This window comes from Electrona antarctica, assembly GCF_951216825.1.
Source record: "Electrona antarctica genome assembly, chromosome: 15".
Lineage (NCBI taxonomy): Eukaryota > Metazoa > Chordata > Actinopteri > Myctophiformes > Myctophidae > Electrona > Electrona antarctica.
This window is the reverse complement of record NC_136796.1, coordinates 15767272-15787246: the sequence shown is the minus strand read 5'-3', so window position 1 is coordinate 15787246 and position 19975 is coordinate 15767272. Positions and strand designations below refer to the sequence as shown.

The 19975-nt window shown below is 42.1% G+C and overlaps 1 protein-coding gene across 1 annotated transcript; it reads right to left on the bottom strand.

Moving 5' to 3' along the window:
• Positions 1-54: 54 nt before the first annotated feature.
• LOC306938823 (uncharacterized protein) lies at positions 55-10132 on the bottom strand. Its single transcript, XM_079523143.1, has 6 exons — positions 9928-10132; positions 7244-7372; positions 5574-5726; positions 4335-4528; positions 3826-3941; positions 55-1466 (listed from the first exon to the last, which is right to left on the bottom strand). The coding sequence occupies exons 1-6, from the start codon at positions 10052-10054 to the stop codon at positions 1304-1306; spliced, it is 882 nt and encodes a 293-aa protein (XP_079379269.1). The 5' UTR covers positions 10055-10132; the 3' UTR covers positions 55-1303.
• Positions 10133-19975: the final 9843 nt, after the last annotated feature.

The window sequence follows — 19975 nt, the reverse complement described above, 5'->3', positions numbered from 1 at the left end:
TTCAGAGCGAACGTTTTTAACTCAAATCTTTGCTTCTGGGGTGGGGGGGGGGTCCTTGGAACAACGTATTTTCAGATGGGGGTCCGCGGCCAAATACAGATAATTCTGGGGGTCCTTGAAATGAAAAAGGTTGAGCACCACTGACATAGAAATATGGGTTTTTCAGAAAACTGTTTGATTTAGAAGACTTCTTTTTAGAATCGTCCTCAGGTCTAAATGACCTTATGGACATGCACTGACAAGAGGCCTGTCAATTGCCATGTACAGGTCAGGTAGGCCCAAGAGAATTCAGGTATTCATTCCAACTAAGCAAACACTACACCAGTTAATTGTACTAAATGGTCTGTTGAAGGTGTGCTAATTAATTGGCAGTGCTGTCAAAAGGGGGAGCCAGACGGCAAGGAGCGAATTGAGAGTGAATCAAGCGATTGAGGTTGGCCGTACCAACAGCCATTAAGAAACGTGAATCCCTAGACTCCTTCAAAACCGCTCTCAAAGAGCACCTACGGACGGCTGTAAATTGAAACTTGGCCGCTGTAAAAAAGGTCATTGAGCGTGCCTATAGAATTGGTCAGTAGCAGGAGAGGCACGGGCTGGGGGAGGCCAAGGAAAACTGTCATAAAACGTTTGTGCGTTAAAGACAAAGACTATTCTTTCTTATGTCAAGAAATGTAAGGCCACAAAAAATTGCATAAATTAAGGCTTCTCACAAGATGTGCCACTAAGGAGTGTAGAGAGCTACACTATATAAAATTGCAGCTACGCTGCTTTCTAAACCAAGTCATATTTATATATCCATACTTAGTCTTCCAAGCTATGGAAAGAGTCTAAAATCATACCATTACTATACTCTGCTGAGTAAGAGAACATTATATCATAATCAAATTAAATCATTTTCATAGAAATGGACTACTTAGAAATGCACAGCATGCTTATGCATTTGTCTAGCACTGCACTAGTGCACCTGACCTGACTGATCAATGGTTGGCTGGAAACTAGTTGGGCAGTGCTCTTGGATTTTACTGCAGCTTTTGATGCCAACTGCACATAGTATCCTCATTACAAAGCTCAAATGTTAGGATTTTCTTTATAAATGAACTGACTACAAATGTGCATAACTGAGAGTCAAGAAAGAAGCAACATGTTACTCATAAAGACCTACTGTATGCATGCTCAGAAAAATACTTGTCTGAATGAACACTGGTGAATACTTTCCTTTGTTTGCTTGTGCACCCGTCACTCATACATAGTAAAAGTAAGTAAAAAATATATATTTACAAATAAAACAAATTGCTGGAGTTTTTCATTCAGCAGCCACAATCTCCTTCTCACAGATGAAAAAGAAAGACAGATCGCAGACTGAGTCGTACCAGCTCTTCACTGCCACACGCTCCAGTTTTCGGGTCTTGACAATGTAGCCGCAGTCCTCATCAATGTGGTTGTTCGGCTCACCATCATCCCAGAAACTATACATGAGAAAGAGATAGGGATAAACTACCTCCCACTGGCCAGCTGGGGCGCCTGATGGAGGGTAAAAGAACTGGTCGGAATAACGCGTTCCTCCACGCACTACGTCCGGCTAGGGAAACTCCCCCCTGTCAGGTGAAAAGAAGCAGCTTGGACTCCTCATGCATAGAAGGAAGCATGAGGTCAGTCTGCTGCCCCCCAGGTTGGCAGAGTGTAGCGCCCAGGATTACATTAGATAATTGACACTGGGTGAAAAAATGGGTTGCAAAATCGTGGGATAAAACTTTAATAAAAAAATCACACCCGTGTGAACTGAGTGGTGCAACTACACATTTATTGTTATAGTTACTGTACATTAGAACCAGGAAAGCATCTGTGTCATAACTACTCTCAGAGAGATGTCAGTGACGTCACATACTAACCATAGCAACCATGCTCGTTTTTTTGGTTGCTAACCATAGCAACCATGCTCGTTTTTTTGGTACGAACAAACACGGGTACACGGGTACAAAGCCAGTTGTTGGAGTGGTTTGCGCCACTCAAAAAGAGAGATAGGGATGAGTTTTTCATGACAAATTTAAGGTCTTCAATGGCTTTTCCATTGCAAGTGATGCATAGTTGCATACATATAACAGTAAAATATATAACAGTGGTTATAAGACATTACAAATTATTATAACTAGACTGGTGCCCGGCTGTAGAGCACTGAGTCGGTAACGATGGAAGTTGGAGATCCATGCCCCACCTGGCTATGCAATACCCGTTGTACCCGTGTCAGAGTACCCATTCCACCCATCTGTATGTGTCCCATTTATGTCCATATATGGAGATTTCTGTATCTGTCTTTGTGTCTTTGTGTCCCTTTATTCCTATATATGGAGTTCTGTGTCAGGCATGCCCAAATATGGAGTGTTGTGATTTCAAAACAGGCCAGGCCCATACTGTCTGGGCAGAGGCCTTTTGTGGCGGTTCTGGACAACCGTGGGTCCGACTCGACACCGGGCAATGCACTCCCTGTGGGGGTGTGGAACGTGTGTGAAGTCGGTGGGGCGAATGGTCCTCGAGTTAGGTGCATTACAGCCGTACACACACGTACAGACAGAAAATCAGTCCTTTATATCTGATCAACCAGGAAGAGAAGTGAGGGAAAAAAACAGGAAGAGAAGGGATGAGAGAGGAAGGGATGGGCAGTAATAAAAGAGGAAGACTGCCAAGTAAAACAAGCAGAAGTTACTTACTCATCTACACAAATATTTGAAAAAGAGGAAAAATATCATGAGACTATTAGACAAAACTGCTGACAGAGCATACAAGGGGAAAAGATAGGCTGGAGGAAGGAGATAAAAAAGGCCCTTGTCCTTGTTGCTTATACTGTATGAATAATATATTCATTGTGCAAGAAGGTAGATTCTATGCCATGATATAATATATCGACACTCCGAACATCCCATAACTTCTTGCATGGTTAAAATCTGGGTTAAGATATAAAAGTTACGAGCTTTAACTAGCTACTCATTGAAAAAGGATGAGAAAAATAGCAGTTGAAACCTGGCAATGAGCCCTACGGCTCAACGCACAACACATCTAGGCTTCCCTTGGACATACATGGAGACATACGGACAGACTTTGCTGTTCATTGGAGAGGTTAGGCTCCACTCAAAAAGGAATATTATTTCTCAGTCAGTTTATTTTATTTTTTTATTAAGATTTATTTTTGGGCTTTTATGCCTTTATTGATAGGATAGTAGAAGGTTGAATTAATTTAATTTACCGAACACAAACGAAAACGGAAGCACACATGGATAATGTGATAACAAAACAATAATTATGGAGTTTTCCCAGACCAACCAAATTTTCTTTTGTATTCTTTTTCATTCAAAACAATAAGGTATCTGTACAAACCATGCAGTTGTTAAGGCTGTCAAATGGTGCACATGCCTTGGGTTTTTTCTTTCTTATTTTGTTACTGTAACATGACCTCTGTTATCTTCTGTACATGTATAAAATGCAAGTTGATGCCTGGGAAAAAACATCTCACTGCGAAACTTGGTACTGTAGAGCATGTAAAAGACAGCATCCATCATGCGTTTCTCTGTATCCAGTTCCCACATGTCACCAACTCGGTGTGCACTCATCGTTCATTAATTGCACAATGTGCTGCGCTTGATCGTTTAACTTAACCCATTAAACACGGGAAAGCACACACAGATCTACAAGCTCAAAGCTCGCCAGTTCGTGCCGCGCAGCAATTTTTCAACAGTTTTACAAAATCTTGAAATTGAACTACTAACCTAACCCATTTAAAAGGCATTTGTAGAATCGGCTTCAGGTCTTAAAATAAAAACCGTTTGAACTTACCCTCCAACCAGAGGAGTACCGTCCACCCATTTCCAGGTATCTTCCGTGTGAGAGTCAGTGATACCGAACCAGTATGCGTTCCAATGGCCACGGGGCAGAAGATCCCACAGGAAAGACTGAGACATGCAAGACAACACAAGACAAGGCACTAAATACATTTTGTAGCATCAGCTTTATTTTCAAATTCATGTGATTTAAATCGTCCTAAAGTCATAGACCAGCCCAATCTGGGCATGTCATAATATTTGATGAAACATTTGATGAAAATAGGCAAACATTTGTTGAAAATAGGAAACATTTGGCGGAAATATGCAAAAGTTTGGTAAAAAAAAAAAAAAAACCTTGTAAGCTTGTAGATCAGCCATCACTTTTTTGTACTTTTCTTTCCATTTCAAAATGGAGTGGTCACATTTTATTATTTCCATATGGGGGTCCTTGTCATGGAAAAGTGTGGGATAGTTTGGGATAGATCTCCCTCGATCCACTCAGAGTCACCTATCTTTTCCTACCTGTTCCTCTGCACTGTGGATGATGGCTAGGTGACCTCCTTTTTCCTTGCAGTAGTTCTGGCTTCCCTGCCAGTCTCGCTTGGTGCTGGAGATGAAGTAGCAGCTGCCATTATAGAGCTGCCAGCGGTCGGGACACACCCCAGTGGTGGGTGGCGCCGTTGAGGTAACGGGCACCGTTTTGATGACTTCTGGAGCTGGTGAAGAGAAAGTGGGTTGTAGTGGCAAGAACATTGTGAGATGAGACAGAAGAATAATTTTAGTACAGTTTTTCGTTTTTTAGAAATTCAAAAGAAACATTATGTACTGTAGTAGGTTAGAAGTCGTTCCAACGATCTCCAAGTAGGGGTGGACGATATGGAAAACTATAATATCACAATATTTTTTCAAGCTGTATCACGAATCAATACACGGTATTATCATATTTTCCATGCGGTTAGTATGGTTATTTACTTAACAGTACAACCACCCACAAGGTAACAAAAACTAAAAGACAAAGGACTAACAGACCAAAATACGTATTATCATTTTTGGCAAACAAAACCGTTGTTCTACAGAAGTATAAATTAAGGTATAGTCTAGAACTGCAGATGTGCACATGCACTTTTACTTGATACAGTGAATCAAGATTCACTGTATCAAGTTATACGTTATATCTCTGAAAAGGCATATCGTGGAGAGTAGACATTGTATCGTCTCCACGATATTTATCACCATATAGCCCACCCCTATCTCCGAGTACCACATAAAGTATGAGGTACTGTACTTTACCTTGATCTTCCAGGTGTCTTAACACCCCCCCCCCCCCCCCATTCACGAGTTACACAAGTAAATTGATGTAGAACAGCTTTCCTCCCAATAACGAGTTACGTTTTCATTGTTTAATTCATGTTTTAATACGTTTTAAGACTTAAGGGGTTTCCATCGGACTGAGTGGGATAGGTAAAGCGTTTTGATGACGTCATCGTAAAAACATCCGTCACACTGGCATGCAAAGGGTCCTGGGAAATTGAGGCCCAATGCATTCCAATGGCGGCAGGCGCGTTCCTCCTCCGCTCTGTTGTTGTGATCGCCACTTTGGATTCTTTTTCAACACTACGACAAGCGATTACACCATTTTAAAGCAGATTTTCATGAAAAGGAACGATGATGTCGGCGCGGTCGTTCTTCAAAGGTTAGTGAAATCCAGGCAGTGAACGTGGCATTGCGATGTAATTAATTCCGCAGTCAAACTGCTAATACCTTTAGTGGCACATTTGACACCGAGTAGATTGGTCTTCTCCTGTTGCAGCTGTCTTACGAGCGAGGTCAGGGCAGTCAGGTTGGCCTCTTGCTTCTGTCGCTGAACCTGGGCCTCCGTGCCATCGCTTTCCTGTGCAGTGGACATGCTCCTATCTGGTGGCACGGATGCAGAGGAGAGGAGAGGAGAGTGAAGCCCGATTTTGAATTTTAGATTTGGTCTGAGGTCCTGTTTAAACGGTCTCTACAGAAAACGTAAAAATAAAAAAAACCTTCCATTTAGACAACAACAGTGTTTTCGGGGGTTGAAAACGCAATGAAGTGAAACTTCCTTCCAGAGTGGACATCATGGCTCACGCCAGGTGCGCCATTACATCAGTGTAAACAAACAGCTGTGAAGTAGAACGGGATGGTTCTATGCATGCGTGACTGGTCTATCTGGCAGTGTGACACCGCCAACTAGCCACCTGGCATGCACACTACAGCGTTTTCCATCACTGTTGCTTCACCATGTAAACGTAGAATAAAAAGTGAGAACGCAACAGCACTTGGTCGTTTTCTATTCTGATTGTTGCCGTGTAAACGTGGCCTCAACTAGCAGATCTATACAGATCTATAGCACTAGTAGCATTAACAGCTAACTGACACTGTCTCCTCAACAACCTACGAACTAGCAAACCAACAGTATCCTCTACTACAGGCTGTGGAATCTGCTGGCTGGCAATGACAAACTGAGTAGTTCAGCAATAATAACTATAATATCACTTTGAAGTTACAGCATATAAATGACAATAAAGAAATAATTACAGTTGTAAAGGCTGATAAGGCCATGTCATTTTGCACCCACCATGCTCAATAGCACCAGTTGCATCTGAACAAGTTATATTGCTTTACAACAGAACTTGCTAGTCTTCACTCTTTATTATTTCATAACAAGTACCACTGTGGGCTCTGGCCCAACTCCTCCCTGGCTAAAATACTTTGATTTGACGGTTTTGACCTAAGGTTAACAGTGAGGAAAAGCAGAACTGAAGGTTTGCAACTCACAGGATCTCCTTACGGAACGTTATTTCAACAGAGAGGACATACGCAAATACGCACGCACGCACGCACGCGCGCGCGCGCGCGCGCGCGCGCGCGCGCGCACACACGCACACACACACACACACACACACACACACACACACACACACACACACACACACACACACACACACACACACACACACACACACACACACACACACACACACACACACACACACACACACACACACACACACACACACACACACACACACACACACACAAAAGCACACACACACACACAGAGAGCTCCAAACATCTGTTTCTTGTTGATTCATCCTCAGAATGTTGCTGTATTCAAAAGCTGATGGATACTCTTGTCGTGTTCATTAAGTAATGACTGACTCATTGTTTCCACAACACGCACAGTCGCACAGTCTGTATAAAGACATATCTCGCATATCTCATAGTGAAAACTCAAGATTCAGGCTAACTTTGAATGAGTCACAAGCTCTTTTTAATACTTTTCATTGCCATATTATAGAGTACTGTATGGAATGGTAGAGGTAATATAATGTTATAAGAGTGTTGTCATGGTCCAGTATAACAGAGGTAGTCATGTACGTATGCAGTGATTATGTACTTACAGCGAAGGGTCACTGCGATGAGGGAGATGACAAGGACAGCACACAGCATAGCTAAGCACAAGGTGGCAAGTCTGTAGGGCCCTGAACCTCTGGGCCGAGGGGGGGCCAGCCTGACAGAAGAGACGGGTCCTGGATAGGAGAGGGAGAAACAGAGAGGGGTATGAGTCTGTAGGGCCCTGAACCTCTGGGCCGAGGGGGGGCCACCCTGACAGAAGAGACGGGTCCTGGATAGGAGAGGGAGAAACAGAGAGGGGTATATGAGTCTGTAGGGCCCTGAACCTCTGGGCCGCCCTGATGGTGCAGAGAGAGACAGAGAGGGGTATGATAGGATTATGTGGAACACAGAGATTAGCAACCTTTTTATTAATTTTAATGATAATATAATATAACATTAATATTTAAAAACAAAAAACTATTTTCTTTAGTGATACCAGAGTAAATAAGAACTTAAGTATACTACGTTAGTTCCATTGATCCAAGCCGGAAAACAATAGATTGATTGATCACTGAAATAATGCACCGAAATGCTTTGAAAATGCACACGGCCTTGTGTCAATAATGGTCGGATGGGAGAGTCGTGAAGCTTTCAAGATTTTCAAGTGGGCCCTGATGAAGAAAGGGTTGTGAACTGCAGATATACACAAAATGGAACAATTCCATACAAAACATCATTTGAAACACATTAAAGAGAATCTATTTTAGGATATTTTATGTGTGAAATACCAACCTTTTTGATATTGAGAAATTGTTTTTAAACACAATAAACTGAACAGTTTTATCCATGAGAATATTTTACTGTAGATGGAGGACTTCCATCCAGCTCCCTTCATCACATTCCTGGGCGCTGGCTGTATTTGTCAGGCATGATGCCAACGTCAAATTATGTTGATAATTATTAGCAACATGATTTGACTTTGGCTGAATGCCTGACAAAGGCAACATGTAGCCGGAAATGTGAGGAATGGGGCTGTTTTACTGATATTTTTAAAGCTGAAATTGGGAACTTATTAATGAATAAAACTTTATTCATTTTTATGTTCATCATCTTTAGAAATATTATACAGAGGTGGTCTGCCTACTCTTCCATTCAGACTTTTAATATAAACCCTGGTTTAGGATCAACAGGATGAAAAGTAGTACTGCCTGAAGCTCATACATGCAATATATCCCCTGGCTGAGAGCTAGAAATCTTGCCTCTCTCGCGCTGGTTCAAATCCTGCGAGGACACGATAAAAAGGATTTGAAGTTTATTGAAAAGGTTTCTGGCACACGATCAAATCCTCTTCGCCAGACTCAGCACAATATACATATTAAAATTGTGACATTCACAAATTCATAAATACTACCCTACACGCACCCAACCACAATTTAGACAATTTACAATTTAGGCATTTAGCAGACGCTCTTAATCCAGAGCCACCCACCCCACCCCACATTTTGTCCACAACCACATACAACCCCATCACATACAAACTTTACATATAAATCCCACGCTTTCATACTTTTTTACACTTTAAATATACAATTCCCTTTTTTCTTTATCTCCTTAATTTATACAACAATACAATTATATCATAATACATTATTTATAATAATACAATTACAAAGGATACAAAGATTGTAGATTTAAAGTCCTAATAACAGGGCAAACGTTGTTAGAGCAGTATATTATGACCTGAGAACACTATCCCCACACGTATTTAGGGTGTATTTATCAAGAACAACAAGTTCAGTTGATCCAAATGAACACAGACTTGTCCTGGCAGGACCTCTGGAGGCGCGGTTCAGTAGGGAAAGGCATTTCACAAAAAAAAGAAAAACAGTTGTTAACTTGTTTGAGAGGCTTAAACAGAGGAATATTCTGCTTTTCAAGAAGTTTACTTGTCACGCACTCATAGTACTCCGCACGGTATGAGTGTACGTGTGAAATGTGAATGTACACTAGTGAAATGTGGGTGTGACATTCTCTGCAAACTGTACTGACAATATAAAACAAAAATCTGCAGTGTTGAAAAAGGTCAAATACAACTAAAAGCAATTCAGTGTATCAGTTTGCACAGTGTGAACTGTAAGTGCAGTAGAAATCAAATCTAAAATAGACAAATTTCAGTGTGAACTGACAATAAAGTACTATATCATATCATATATCAGATAGTAGATCTGATAAACCTGGTTTGTGAAGTGAAACTAAAAACCACTAAAACAAAAAAAACACAAACGAGCATGTGGTTTTGTGTTGTGAAATAGACAATAGTAACACCTCATTGATACCCATGTGTGTTACAAGTATCAAACTCCCCAAATTCACTAGCCCTGGTCCAGTGCGTCAGCGAGTCTCTCTACATTTACATTACACCAATGAACCTACTCTGTTTCTGGGGGAGGATACCCCCAGACGGACCACCCGCTTGGGGAGTCCCCTTATATATATACTCTATGGGAGTCCCCCCCACTCCCCTAAAAATCTTCTGGATTTTCACTGCTCAATGTTGGCAGCCCTGCCCTGCACAATCGAGGACACGAATGGAAACAAGCCGAAAGGTATATTTTTGTTTCATCCTTTAGTTCTGTCTGTACGTCCCTGTGCCTGTCCAAGTAGGCTAAGTGTCCATGCAAACTGTTAATAAAGTATCCAATCAATAACTCAATCCATCAATCAATCAATCAATCAAAACAGTCCTTACCGCTGTAGCCCACATCTTCGTTGCTGTCGACATATGCAGCGTCGACATATGCAGCTTCGTCATCGATCAGCTTTGAATACATCCCCTCGCAGACCTTTGAGCCCGTGGTGGTGGTAGTGGTCTCCATTACGAATGCTACTGCAGAAGAAGTTGAAGAACACTTAAACTTTGTTGCCTGCTGCTCAGCTGCTGCAGTGTGCAGTGCTTTCTGTGCTGTTTTCCATCCTCACTCACTGCCCCAACTTTTATTTACTTACTATACCGCCCCGCCCCCCTAAAAAAAAGTGACGTCGAAATTTACGGTAACCCCCCCCCCCCCCAAAAAAAAAAACATTACGGTAAAAACATGCGCTGCGATTTCCTGGCGGGACCGTGAGAGGGGGACAGTACTCCTCTAGCAGCTCTTTGAGACGATGGACCACCCGACCAGACCCTATGAGGTCCACAAGAGTAGGACTTTACATAACAAAACAAACTTTCATCAGGCTCAGCAATGCTGACAGTGACAGATATCCAATATATGGGTCATTCCTAGTATTCGGTGCCATTTTTGTGTCCTCACTCCCCATGGTCATAATACAGCATCAAACAAATGTTGTACCTCAGACTGAAATAAATATAAAAGAATCCCTTTGATTTGACTGAGTAGAGGTAGCCTATGCTATGTGCCATCATGTTATTCAGCTTCAGTTACATATATAACTAGAACTGCACTCTGTCGAGTGCCTACTTGCTTGTTGCACACAAGTCGGCGTGCAAGTGCTGTAGACCGCTATAAACTTTCAAATCTTAGTCTCACATATTTAATTATTAGATTTACCTATTTGCTACGTACCTTGCTTCTGAAGGAAAAAAAGTAGTATTTTTAAGTATGGTAAAATCATCGTTACGTCACCGTCAACTATACCCTGGCATTGGTACATATATTCATCACGTCATATGCTCATATGTCCATATATGTGTACATGTCTATATGTATGTATATGTAGTTTTCTGAGTGGTTGGTGGTATAATGTGATCGGCTGGGTGGTTTGATGCCTATGTACTTGACACTGAAACGTATCATCATTACGTCACCATCGTCAACCAATTATACCCTGGCATTGGTACATATCTTCCTCACGATTCACGGAAAACATACCTGCACGGTCAGCTTCCGTATGACATCATATCATGTGCATTCTAAGGGACATTGGTACATATCTTCATCACGTCATGGGACATATGCTTCGTAGAATGACAAAAACACACCTGCACGGTCAGCTTGGGGCCAGAATATGACGTCATAACATGTGCTGGCCCCAAACACGAGCATCGTAGCACCTGACTGAAAACATGACTTGCACGCTCTGCTTGCGCAAGTAATAAATAAATATATAAATTCAACCAAAATTTGAATTCTTATTTATATAGTAGCCTATAGTATAGTTCTTTTTAATGCTAAAAATCTTGAAATCAATGTTTGTCCTATGGCTTACTGTCCCCCCTGTAACGCTGATTCAAATCCACCTGCAAATGTCACCGACTATTTCTCTAGCCACATGACTTCAGAAAGTATGTAGGCTATGCTATAGTACAGTGATGGAAACCCATATGCCTAGTATCTGACTGTTTAATTTGCCTTTTTATTTAGGTTGCGTTAGTGATAAATATATTAAAATCTTACGCTGTGTTCACAATGTGCGACCATATTTTTCATTACATGAGGAGTAATGGCCATCTTTAGCATAAAATGCCCCCGTTATGTACAAATGTGTCCCCCTGTTACTTGTAATATGGTCCATATGGAAATGGAAAGATTGGAATAATACATTAGGCTGGACAAATATGTTTTTCTGACAGCTGAACAAGTGAACATGCCCTCTTACAGAAACAAATCCTGCAAAAAAATATTTTGTTTTGAAAAGGTTACTAGGCAGAAATGGCACCGAATAGTAGGAATGATCAATAATTCTTTCTTTTTGAGTGGTGCAAACCACTCCAATAACCAGCTTTGTCTGTATCTATCTATGTGGCCCCACGTACAGGTGAGCATGGTTGCTATGGTTAGTGTGTGACGTCACTGCACCACTCAGTTCACACGGGTGTGACTTTTTTAATACACCAATAACTTACTAGTAGGCCTACTACTTACTGGCCATTATTAGTATTAACCATCCTTGACCGGAGATGGGATATTGCGCCATAGAGTTAAAAAGAATCAGACTCGTCTGAAGTGAGTGGTGCTGTCCTGTACTGTACTGTACGTACATGCGTCAGCAGCGTCAACATGATTCATCATGATGATGTACGATGATAATTATTTGGTTGTTCACTAACTAAGCCATATCATTTCTGATCACTTGAATATTTGTGTTTTATTTTCAGCGTAAAGCCCCAGGGATTATTTTTGAGTGGTGCAAACCACTCCAATAACCAGCTTTGTCTGTACCCGTGTCTGTACCTGTGTACCAGGTGTACTGTGTACCTGTACGTGGGGCCATGTACAGGTGAGCATGGTTGCTATGGTTAGTGTGTGACGTCACTGCACCACTCAGTTCACACGGGTGTGATTTTTGTTATACTAAGAGGGATGCTGTAGATTATTGTCTTTGTTTTCTGCAGCTCATGGTGGTGCCCTAGAAGACTTTTCTTATTTAGTCAAACCGCTTTTAATCAAACATGTCTAATTAGCGTGGTTGCGCTATAGGCAACCCATTTGTAATTGCCCAACTTTATTCCATTATTTAGTGACATCACTTTGTTGTCTGTTACTGTTAGTGACGTCATGTGGGTCAATACATCATCATCATGAGCTTAGCGAGCTAAGTGTGATCGGTGCAACCACACTTGCAATTTTCCCAGAATTTCACCTTTCTAGTTCATTTCCACCTCTTGTATTTGTCAAACAATCCATTTTATCTTCTGTATATTGATCCCAATATGAGGGGAGTGACATCTATATGGCCACTGCACTGACAACATGTAGAGTTGATTGTTTGGACTCTCGCCTGAGATCAGTCTGGTATGGTTGAGCCTGTCGGGAGCCTGTCAAGGCTAGCAGAGAATGCCCCCAGGTGGCTCTGGATAAACAAATATCACACTCGTGTGAAGTGAGGGGCATCCACTGTGGCTGCCACATGACAGCACTGCTTAAAGCAAACATTTGGCTGAGATTTGGCGTCATGTGACATCATGTCTGAAAGCCAGGCTAGCGCCCCTCAAAAATCAGATCCAAGGAAACTGCTGCTAGCGCACAAGCTGAGGCTTGATTGACCTCAGCTGGGACACCCGAATGAAAGACCCAAGACATCCGACAATTTCAGGTAACATTGCTGATTATGTGTCATATATAGCTTTGCATTCGATGTTTCACTACAAATATTGTTTTTGAAATACACTTCTTCATGAAAGTCGGTTCAGGTCTGAACATAGAAGAGAAAAACGAGCACTCTCAGTCCAAAAATGCAGATTACCGGGTGCATGGCTCACGAATAATCACTGTAAAAGAGATAACCGGCACTCCGAAGTCCATTCAAGGTACATTTATTGCATTGTGCAGCACGGACAGACAGACAAAACACGGACGTGTTTCGGCGTCAAGCCTTCCTCAGCAGGCGCTGGTTCAGGTCTGAAGCCTTGCCCAAATTAGGAGATGACTGACATCATCATTGTGACATCATCTATCTGTGTACACTATGTCCCCTCAAACTTTAACCCAATATTGAGTTTCATGGATCATCAAATATTTGCCCAGATGTATAGTTCCACGCAGGTCGAGACTCGCCTCCAAGTATCCATAATGACAGTTTGCAAAGGGAAGCCATCGCATTATTATCTTTCCAATTTCAGCAATTCATACATCGTCACACCGTCACTTGTTTCTTTCAACACCATGTGATTCTCTCAATCACTCTTTTCCCTGTGTGCTGTCTCTCTTCTCCGGTGAGTTACACATTATTGTCTCCACCAGGCCGAAGGCATGGGGAGAGAGTATGTTTTGCACTCCGTCCGTGTGTCCGTCCTTCCTTCCGTCCTTCCGTCCGTCTGTGAACAGCTAATCTCCGGCACCGTTAACCCGGTCGATGCCAAACTTTGCACACACATTCCCTGGATGCCAACGATGAACCTCTGCCCCACATTTTCCAGAACGGCCTGTTATAGCGCCACCATGAGGCAGCTTTTCACATTTGTTACCTAAAACTGCACCGATCTGCGTGAAACGTTGCATGCACACTCCCCAGAGGCCGAGGACAAACCTTTGACCTGCATTTTCCGCATCTGCCTTTTATAGCGCCACCAGGAGGCCGACTCTTGTAAAACACATTTTTTGATATTACTCCTCCAGATTCTGTTCAAAAATCTCACAAATCGTTACACAGTATCTCTATGGTCATGTGCTCAAGTTGGATCTGTCCCATATTCCATCCTAATTGGTTATAATTGGCTTTCACAGTTTGCAAGATTGCCCCGTTTTGAACAAAAGCCTCAAATCATGAACGCAGCATGCAATTTACGTGAAATCTTTCACACATTTTCTTACTAGGCTGAGGAATATATCCCACCCTTTTCACATTGGCCTGTTATAGCGCCACCAACAGGTTGATTTTTGCAAAACACATTTTTGGAACAAAATGCCTCAAATCATCCAATTGCCATCAAAGGCGTATGAAGAAATGGCAAACGGTACACATGATCTCTGTAGTCATGTGATCAAGACGAGTCTGTTGGATTTCTCAGATTGGACACTGATTGGCTAAGATTGCCTTCCAAAGTTTTCAGGAGTGGCCCGTTTTGTACAAAATGCTGCACATGTCCTGCTCATCCAGAATTCTATCCTTAGAGATGCTATGAGTGATCTGGCTCTGCATTTCCTCAACAAAATGAAGAAAATTGTTGCAAAAACAAATAAAAAAAAACATCCTCCTAAACATTTTGCCAAACATCACACACACTCCTATCCTCCTGGTGGAGACCTGTGCCCGGAAGGGCACTTTTTCTAGTTAAGGTTTGAAGTTTATTGAGAGGATGGCCCCTTGAGATGTCGCATCTCGTTTTAGAGGGGGTCCTATACATACAACATTACAGCAGTGCATGTACACATAACATAGCATAACATAACATAACATAACATAACATAACATAACATAACATAACATAACATAACACAACATAACATAACATAACATAAGATAACATAACATAACATAACATACAGTTTGCTTGCTACCTTTCTCCCACCCCCACCCCATCCCTGACCCCCGACTCGTTTATATATGGGAATAGTGGGGAAAACGGTATTATAAACTGTCTCAAAGTAGAGGTAAACATGTGAGCAAGCATTAGAAGCATGAACAGGTTGTTTGAAGATGTGAATACAGGGAAGTCCTGAAGCGGCCTAGAGAGGTGATTGATCTGAGTGGAAGCGGGAGATTATTCCAGTCAGATGGGGCTTTGTAGTGGAAAGACCTGCGTCCAGATTCTGAGAATATTCTGTTGGGAACCATAAGATAGGGATGTTGAGTGTGTCTAAGTGGGTATGGGGATGTGAATGGTTTCAGAGACTGTTTTAGGTATGAGGGGCAGTTGGAGTGGATGCATTTGAAAATAAATAGGTACCAGTGGTGTTGCCTTCTAGCCTTAGGCTGCAGCCAGTCAAGTGAGCTGTACAGTTGGCAGTGGTGGGTTCTGTATGGGCATCTTAGAACGAATCTGCACAGGGAGTTGCATAGTATGTTAAGTGGCTTGAGGTGAGTATCTGTGGTGTTTTGATATACAATGTCGGCATAGTCTACTATGGGGAGTAATACTTGAGATATTATTCTTTTCCTCACTTGAAAGGAGAAACAGTTGATGGATGGGTAGAGTGAGCACAGGCTGCCATAGGTTTTTTTAACGGTTAGATCAATATGGTGTTTAAAAGAAAGTTCCGGGTCCATAGTGACACCAAGATATTTAAATGAGTCCACTTTTTCAAGGTAAGAACCATCATCAAATGTGATCAGTAGGTCGGAGGAGCTTTGGACATTGCGTGAGTGGCCGAACAACATGCTACAGGACTTCTTCATATTCAATAACAGTTTGTTATTTTTTAGCCATTTTTGGACCGGGTTGAAGTCAGACTGTAAAAGGTGTTGAATTTGGTGAATGTTTTTATCAGAGGCATAAATAACGGTATCGTCAGCATAGAGCTGGACTTGACAGTTGGAACAGACATCAGGTAAGTCGTTTATAAATATAGTGAATAGAAGTGGCCCCAATATGGAACCCTGGGGGACACCATTCTCAACAGTTAAAAAATCTGACTGGGAACCTTGTAATGCAACACATTGACGCCTGTTGTGAAGATAAGCACTGAACCAGAGAAGAGCATGTCGTTGGATACCGATGGAAAAAAGTTTGTCAAGGAGGAGGTAGTGGTCAACCATATCAAAGGCTTTCGAAAGGTCAATGAATATAGCACCGGTTAGCTGTCTTTTCTCGAAAGACAGTAGCACATCACTGGTGAATTTTAGGGTAGCTGTGGTGGTTGAGAAGTGTGGTCTGAATCCTGATTGAAGGGGGGGATAAGATGTTTTCCTGATTGATGTATTTTGATAGTTGTTTGAAGACCAGTTTTTCAAGGATTTTTGCGGTGGTGCAGATGATTGAAATAGGTCGGTAATTGTTTATGTCAGTTGGGTCTCCGGTTTTGAAGATGGGGGTAACTCTTGCACATTTCCATATGGGTGGGAGTGAGGAGGTAGACAGGGATAAATTGAACAAATCTGCAAGAGGAAAGGCTAGTACATGAGCAGCAAGTTTAATGTACTTGGCTTCAAGACCATCAGGACCAGCACCACAGCTATCTTTTAGCTCACCTATAGCGTGGAGGACATCTGTAGGCAGAATTTTCTTGAAGTGAAAGGAACAGTTTAGAGCATTTGGTCTTGGGGGGTCAGTTGTTACATAGGAGTTTGTTGATTGGGAACTACCGATTGATGAGAAATGATTGTTGAAGGCTTGGGCAATGAGTGGAGGGTCCGAGATAATATTATTATTTATTTGTATCTGATTTATAGTTTTTTTGTCGGTTTTGTTAAGGAAGGTGTTGAGTTTGTTCCAGAACTGTTTAGGATTGTGGAAATCGTGGCTGAAATTGTTTTTGTAGTAGTTTGATTTTGCGTTCCTTGTTTCTGTCTTCGATAAGTTCCTCAAGTATCTGTAGTGTTCCCAATCTCCAGGGTCTTTAGTTGTTCTGTGTTTGGCCCAGGCTTTATCCCTTTCTTTAAAAAGGCTAATGAGGTGTGGGCTGATCCAAGGTAGGTGGCGGCCCTTTACTCTAATTGTTTTGAGGGGGGCATGCAAATCAATTACTTTAGTGACTTCAGAGTGGAAGTAGTCCCAAGCGTCTTCAACAGATGGAATTAGTTGAAGTCTATTCCAGTCAATTCTAGTTAGATCTAGGATGAAGGAATCTACAATCATATTTTTACTTTGTCTTAGTGTTATGTATTTGGGGGGAGATCTTGGGATTTTAATTTTCCAGACACAGAATATAACAGAGTGGTCGCTAAAACAATCAGACATGACACCAGATTTAATAACCCTCCCGGGATTAGTGACGAGTATCCAGTCTAATAGAGATGAGGACCGGTGGTCCACTCTAGTGGGTTCTTTAATTAATTGGGTGAGATTTATACTTCGAAATAGGTTTCTGTCATTTGAGCAGGCATGACCCGGCCAGTTTTTATTAAAATCTCCCAAAATTATAACCTCATTTTGTTTGTCAAGAGAATTGATAGTGGACAGGATGTTTTTGGTGGAGTCAGCCGGGGCTGATGGCGGCCTATAGATGTTTCCTATTGTTAAGTGTTTGTTGTCATGAAACTTAATGTTAATAAAAAGACATTCAAAATGTACTGGCTCTATGGCAGGAGTAAGACGTTCTGAGACAAGATTGGAATCTATATATGTGGCCAGTCCACCTCCATTGCCATCCCTATCAACTCGATAGAGAACATAGTTGTCAATTTTCATGCTCTCATCAGAAATTAAATTGTGTAACCATGTTTCGGATATTGTGATCACATTGGGTTTATAAAGACTAACCCATGTTCTAAGGGCGTCAATTTTATTCCTGATGCTCCTGATATTAAGATGGACTACCTTTAAACCCCTGGCTGTTTCAATAGTGCCTGTGAGAAAGACAGATCAGTCGGGTTGAAAGGGGAGGTGCAGGTGGAGTGTGAGCAGCAAGCAAAACAAAAAACAAAAACAGGACAAAAACAAGAAAAAACAAAAAACACAACAATATACCACGTGAGGCCGATCCACGACGGCGCGGTTACTTGGCCGCTATTCATTTGTCAAGAATAGCGGAGTAATGGTGTTCAATAGACAGGGTGTGTTATTTTAAGTGTCTAAATGTTAGGAGACAGTGAGAGTAGAGTGTGGGGGTGGGCAGCGAGACAGGGCAGAGACCTGAGGAACAGACAGAGGGACACCCCCACCCAAGCCCCAAGCAGCACAGAGAGGCCACAGTGGACAGACGGCGCATTGAGGTACATTCGGCGAGGGACAGATCCTCCCACCCCCCCACCCCTCACCCTCCTCCCCCTCAGGTTGAGGTAGCTTTAAGAGATGTGTTGGTATTTTGCCATGAGCCGCTCCCAGACCCTAGGGAGGGCGCCAGCCCATAGCATCGTGCCAGTTTGGTCTCTCAAATATTTTAGTTGGTATTATTGGGACAGTTGCATATTTGTTTATTTTATTTTAATTTGTTATTATTACCAGTTGTTGTTTATTTTTATTTGTATTGGGTTAAGGGGAGGGGGGAGAGGGGTGCGGAGGGGAGAAGACCCCCCCACCAAACCCCACACCAACCACAACTTGGCCCCAGCTGTGCCAACGAGAGGACCAGGAGCAGGCAGCCGCCCGCCAGCCCCCCGACCCAACCCCAGCCTCCAGCACCACCACCACACAACTCTCAAAGTCAAGTGATCAAACTTTAACTCTTTTAAGGGAAAAACTGCAGGACTATAGCCCTGGCGGGGCAACAACAGCACAACGTGTCATCATTGTCATCATCACCATCATCATCATCACAGGCAGAGCATAGAAATTGCAATAACAGATTGTTAATGTAAATACATTCAGGTTATGGGGACTTGTAGAGTCTGTAGATCATTTCGGTTCGTTTGGCGGAAGGAGATGTGTGTGTGTGCGTGCGTGTGTGTGTGTGTGTGAGCGAGAAGAGTGTGAGAGAGAGAGAGAGAGAGAGAGAGAGAGAGAGCAGGAGCGCGCGCGCCCGTCCGCAATGCACAGCGGTGAATGAGTGAGTGACAGGGGGGAGAGAGAGAGAGATATATAGGCGATTAGGCAGAATGAGATAAGTTTTGGTATGTCTGACTGATTACACAGAGCAGAGGTGTCCGTGTCACCGTGGCCTGAGTGTGCACAGTCTGTTGAAAAAAGAAAAAAAAAGAGAGAAGGCAAAATGCTTCTTCCCATTAAAAAATAATGTTTTTTTTTTGGTGGAGCAAAGATTTGCGCGTGACCATTTCTTCTCGGGGATAATTCGCTATTTCGCTTCGTGAGCATTGTTCATTTGAGTCCTTTCCCAACAGCATACCCATGCCTTTATATTGCTATTGTAATGTTTATCATCACCATCATCGTAACGAGGGATTTTACCGCAAAGTTTATGAAGGGTTTCATCATTGTTCATTTGGTGAGGCGGCGTGTGTGTGTGTGTGAGCGCACGCACGTAGCGCTTAGATAGATAGAATAGATAGATAGATAGATAGATAGATAGGTCAACATCAGTATAGCCACGGTGTTGTCTCACTGTCCTTATACAGTTGGCCATCAACGTAGAGTCGGTCAGTAGTCTATATATAGGGCTGTACCTTACACATTTTGGCCACTGGGGGCGCTAGTGAGTAATTTATGTTAATTTATGTTAATTTATTAATAAATATAATTAGCATAAAACCATAACTCATAAACCCATAACTCATAAAATCATAAATATAATTAGCATAATAATAATTATAAAATTCCACGCATTCCCTAAATTCCATGCATA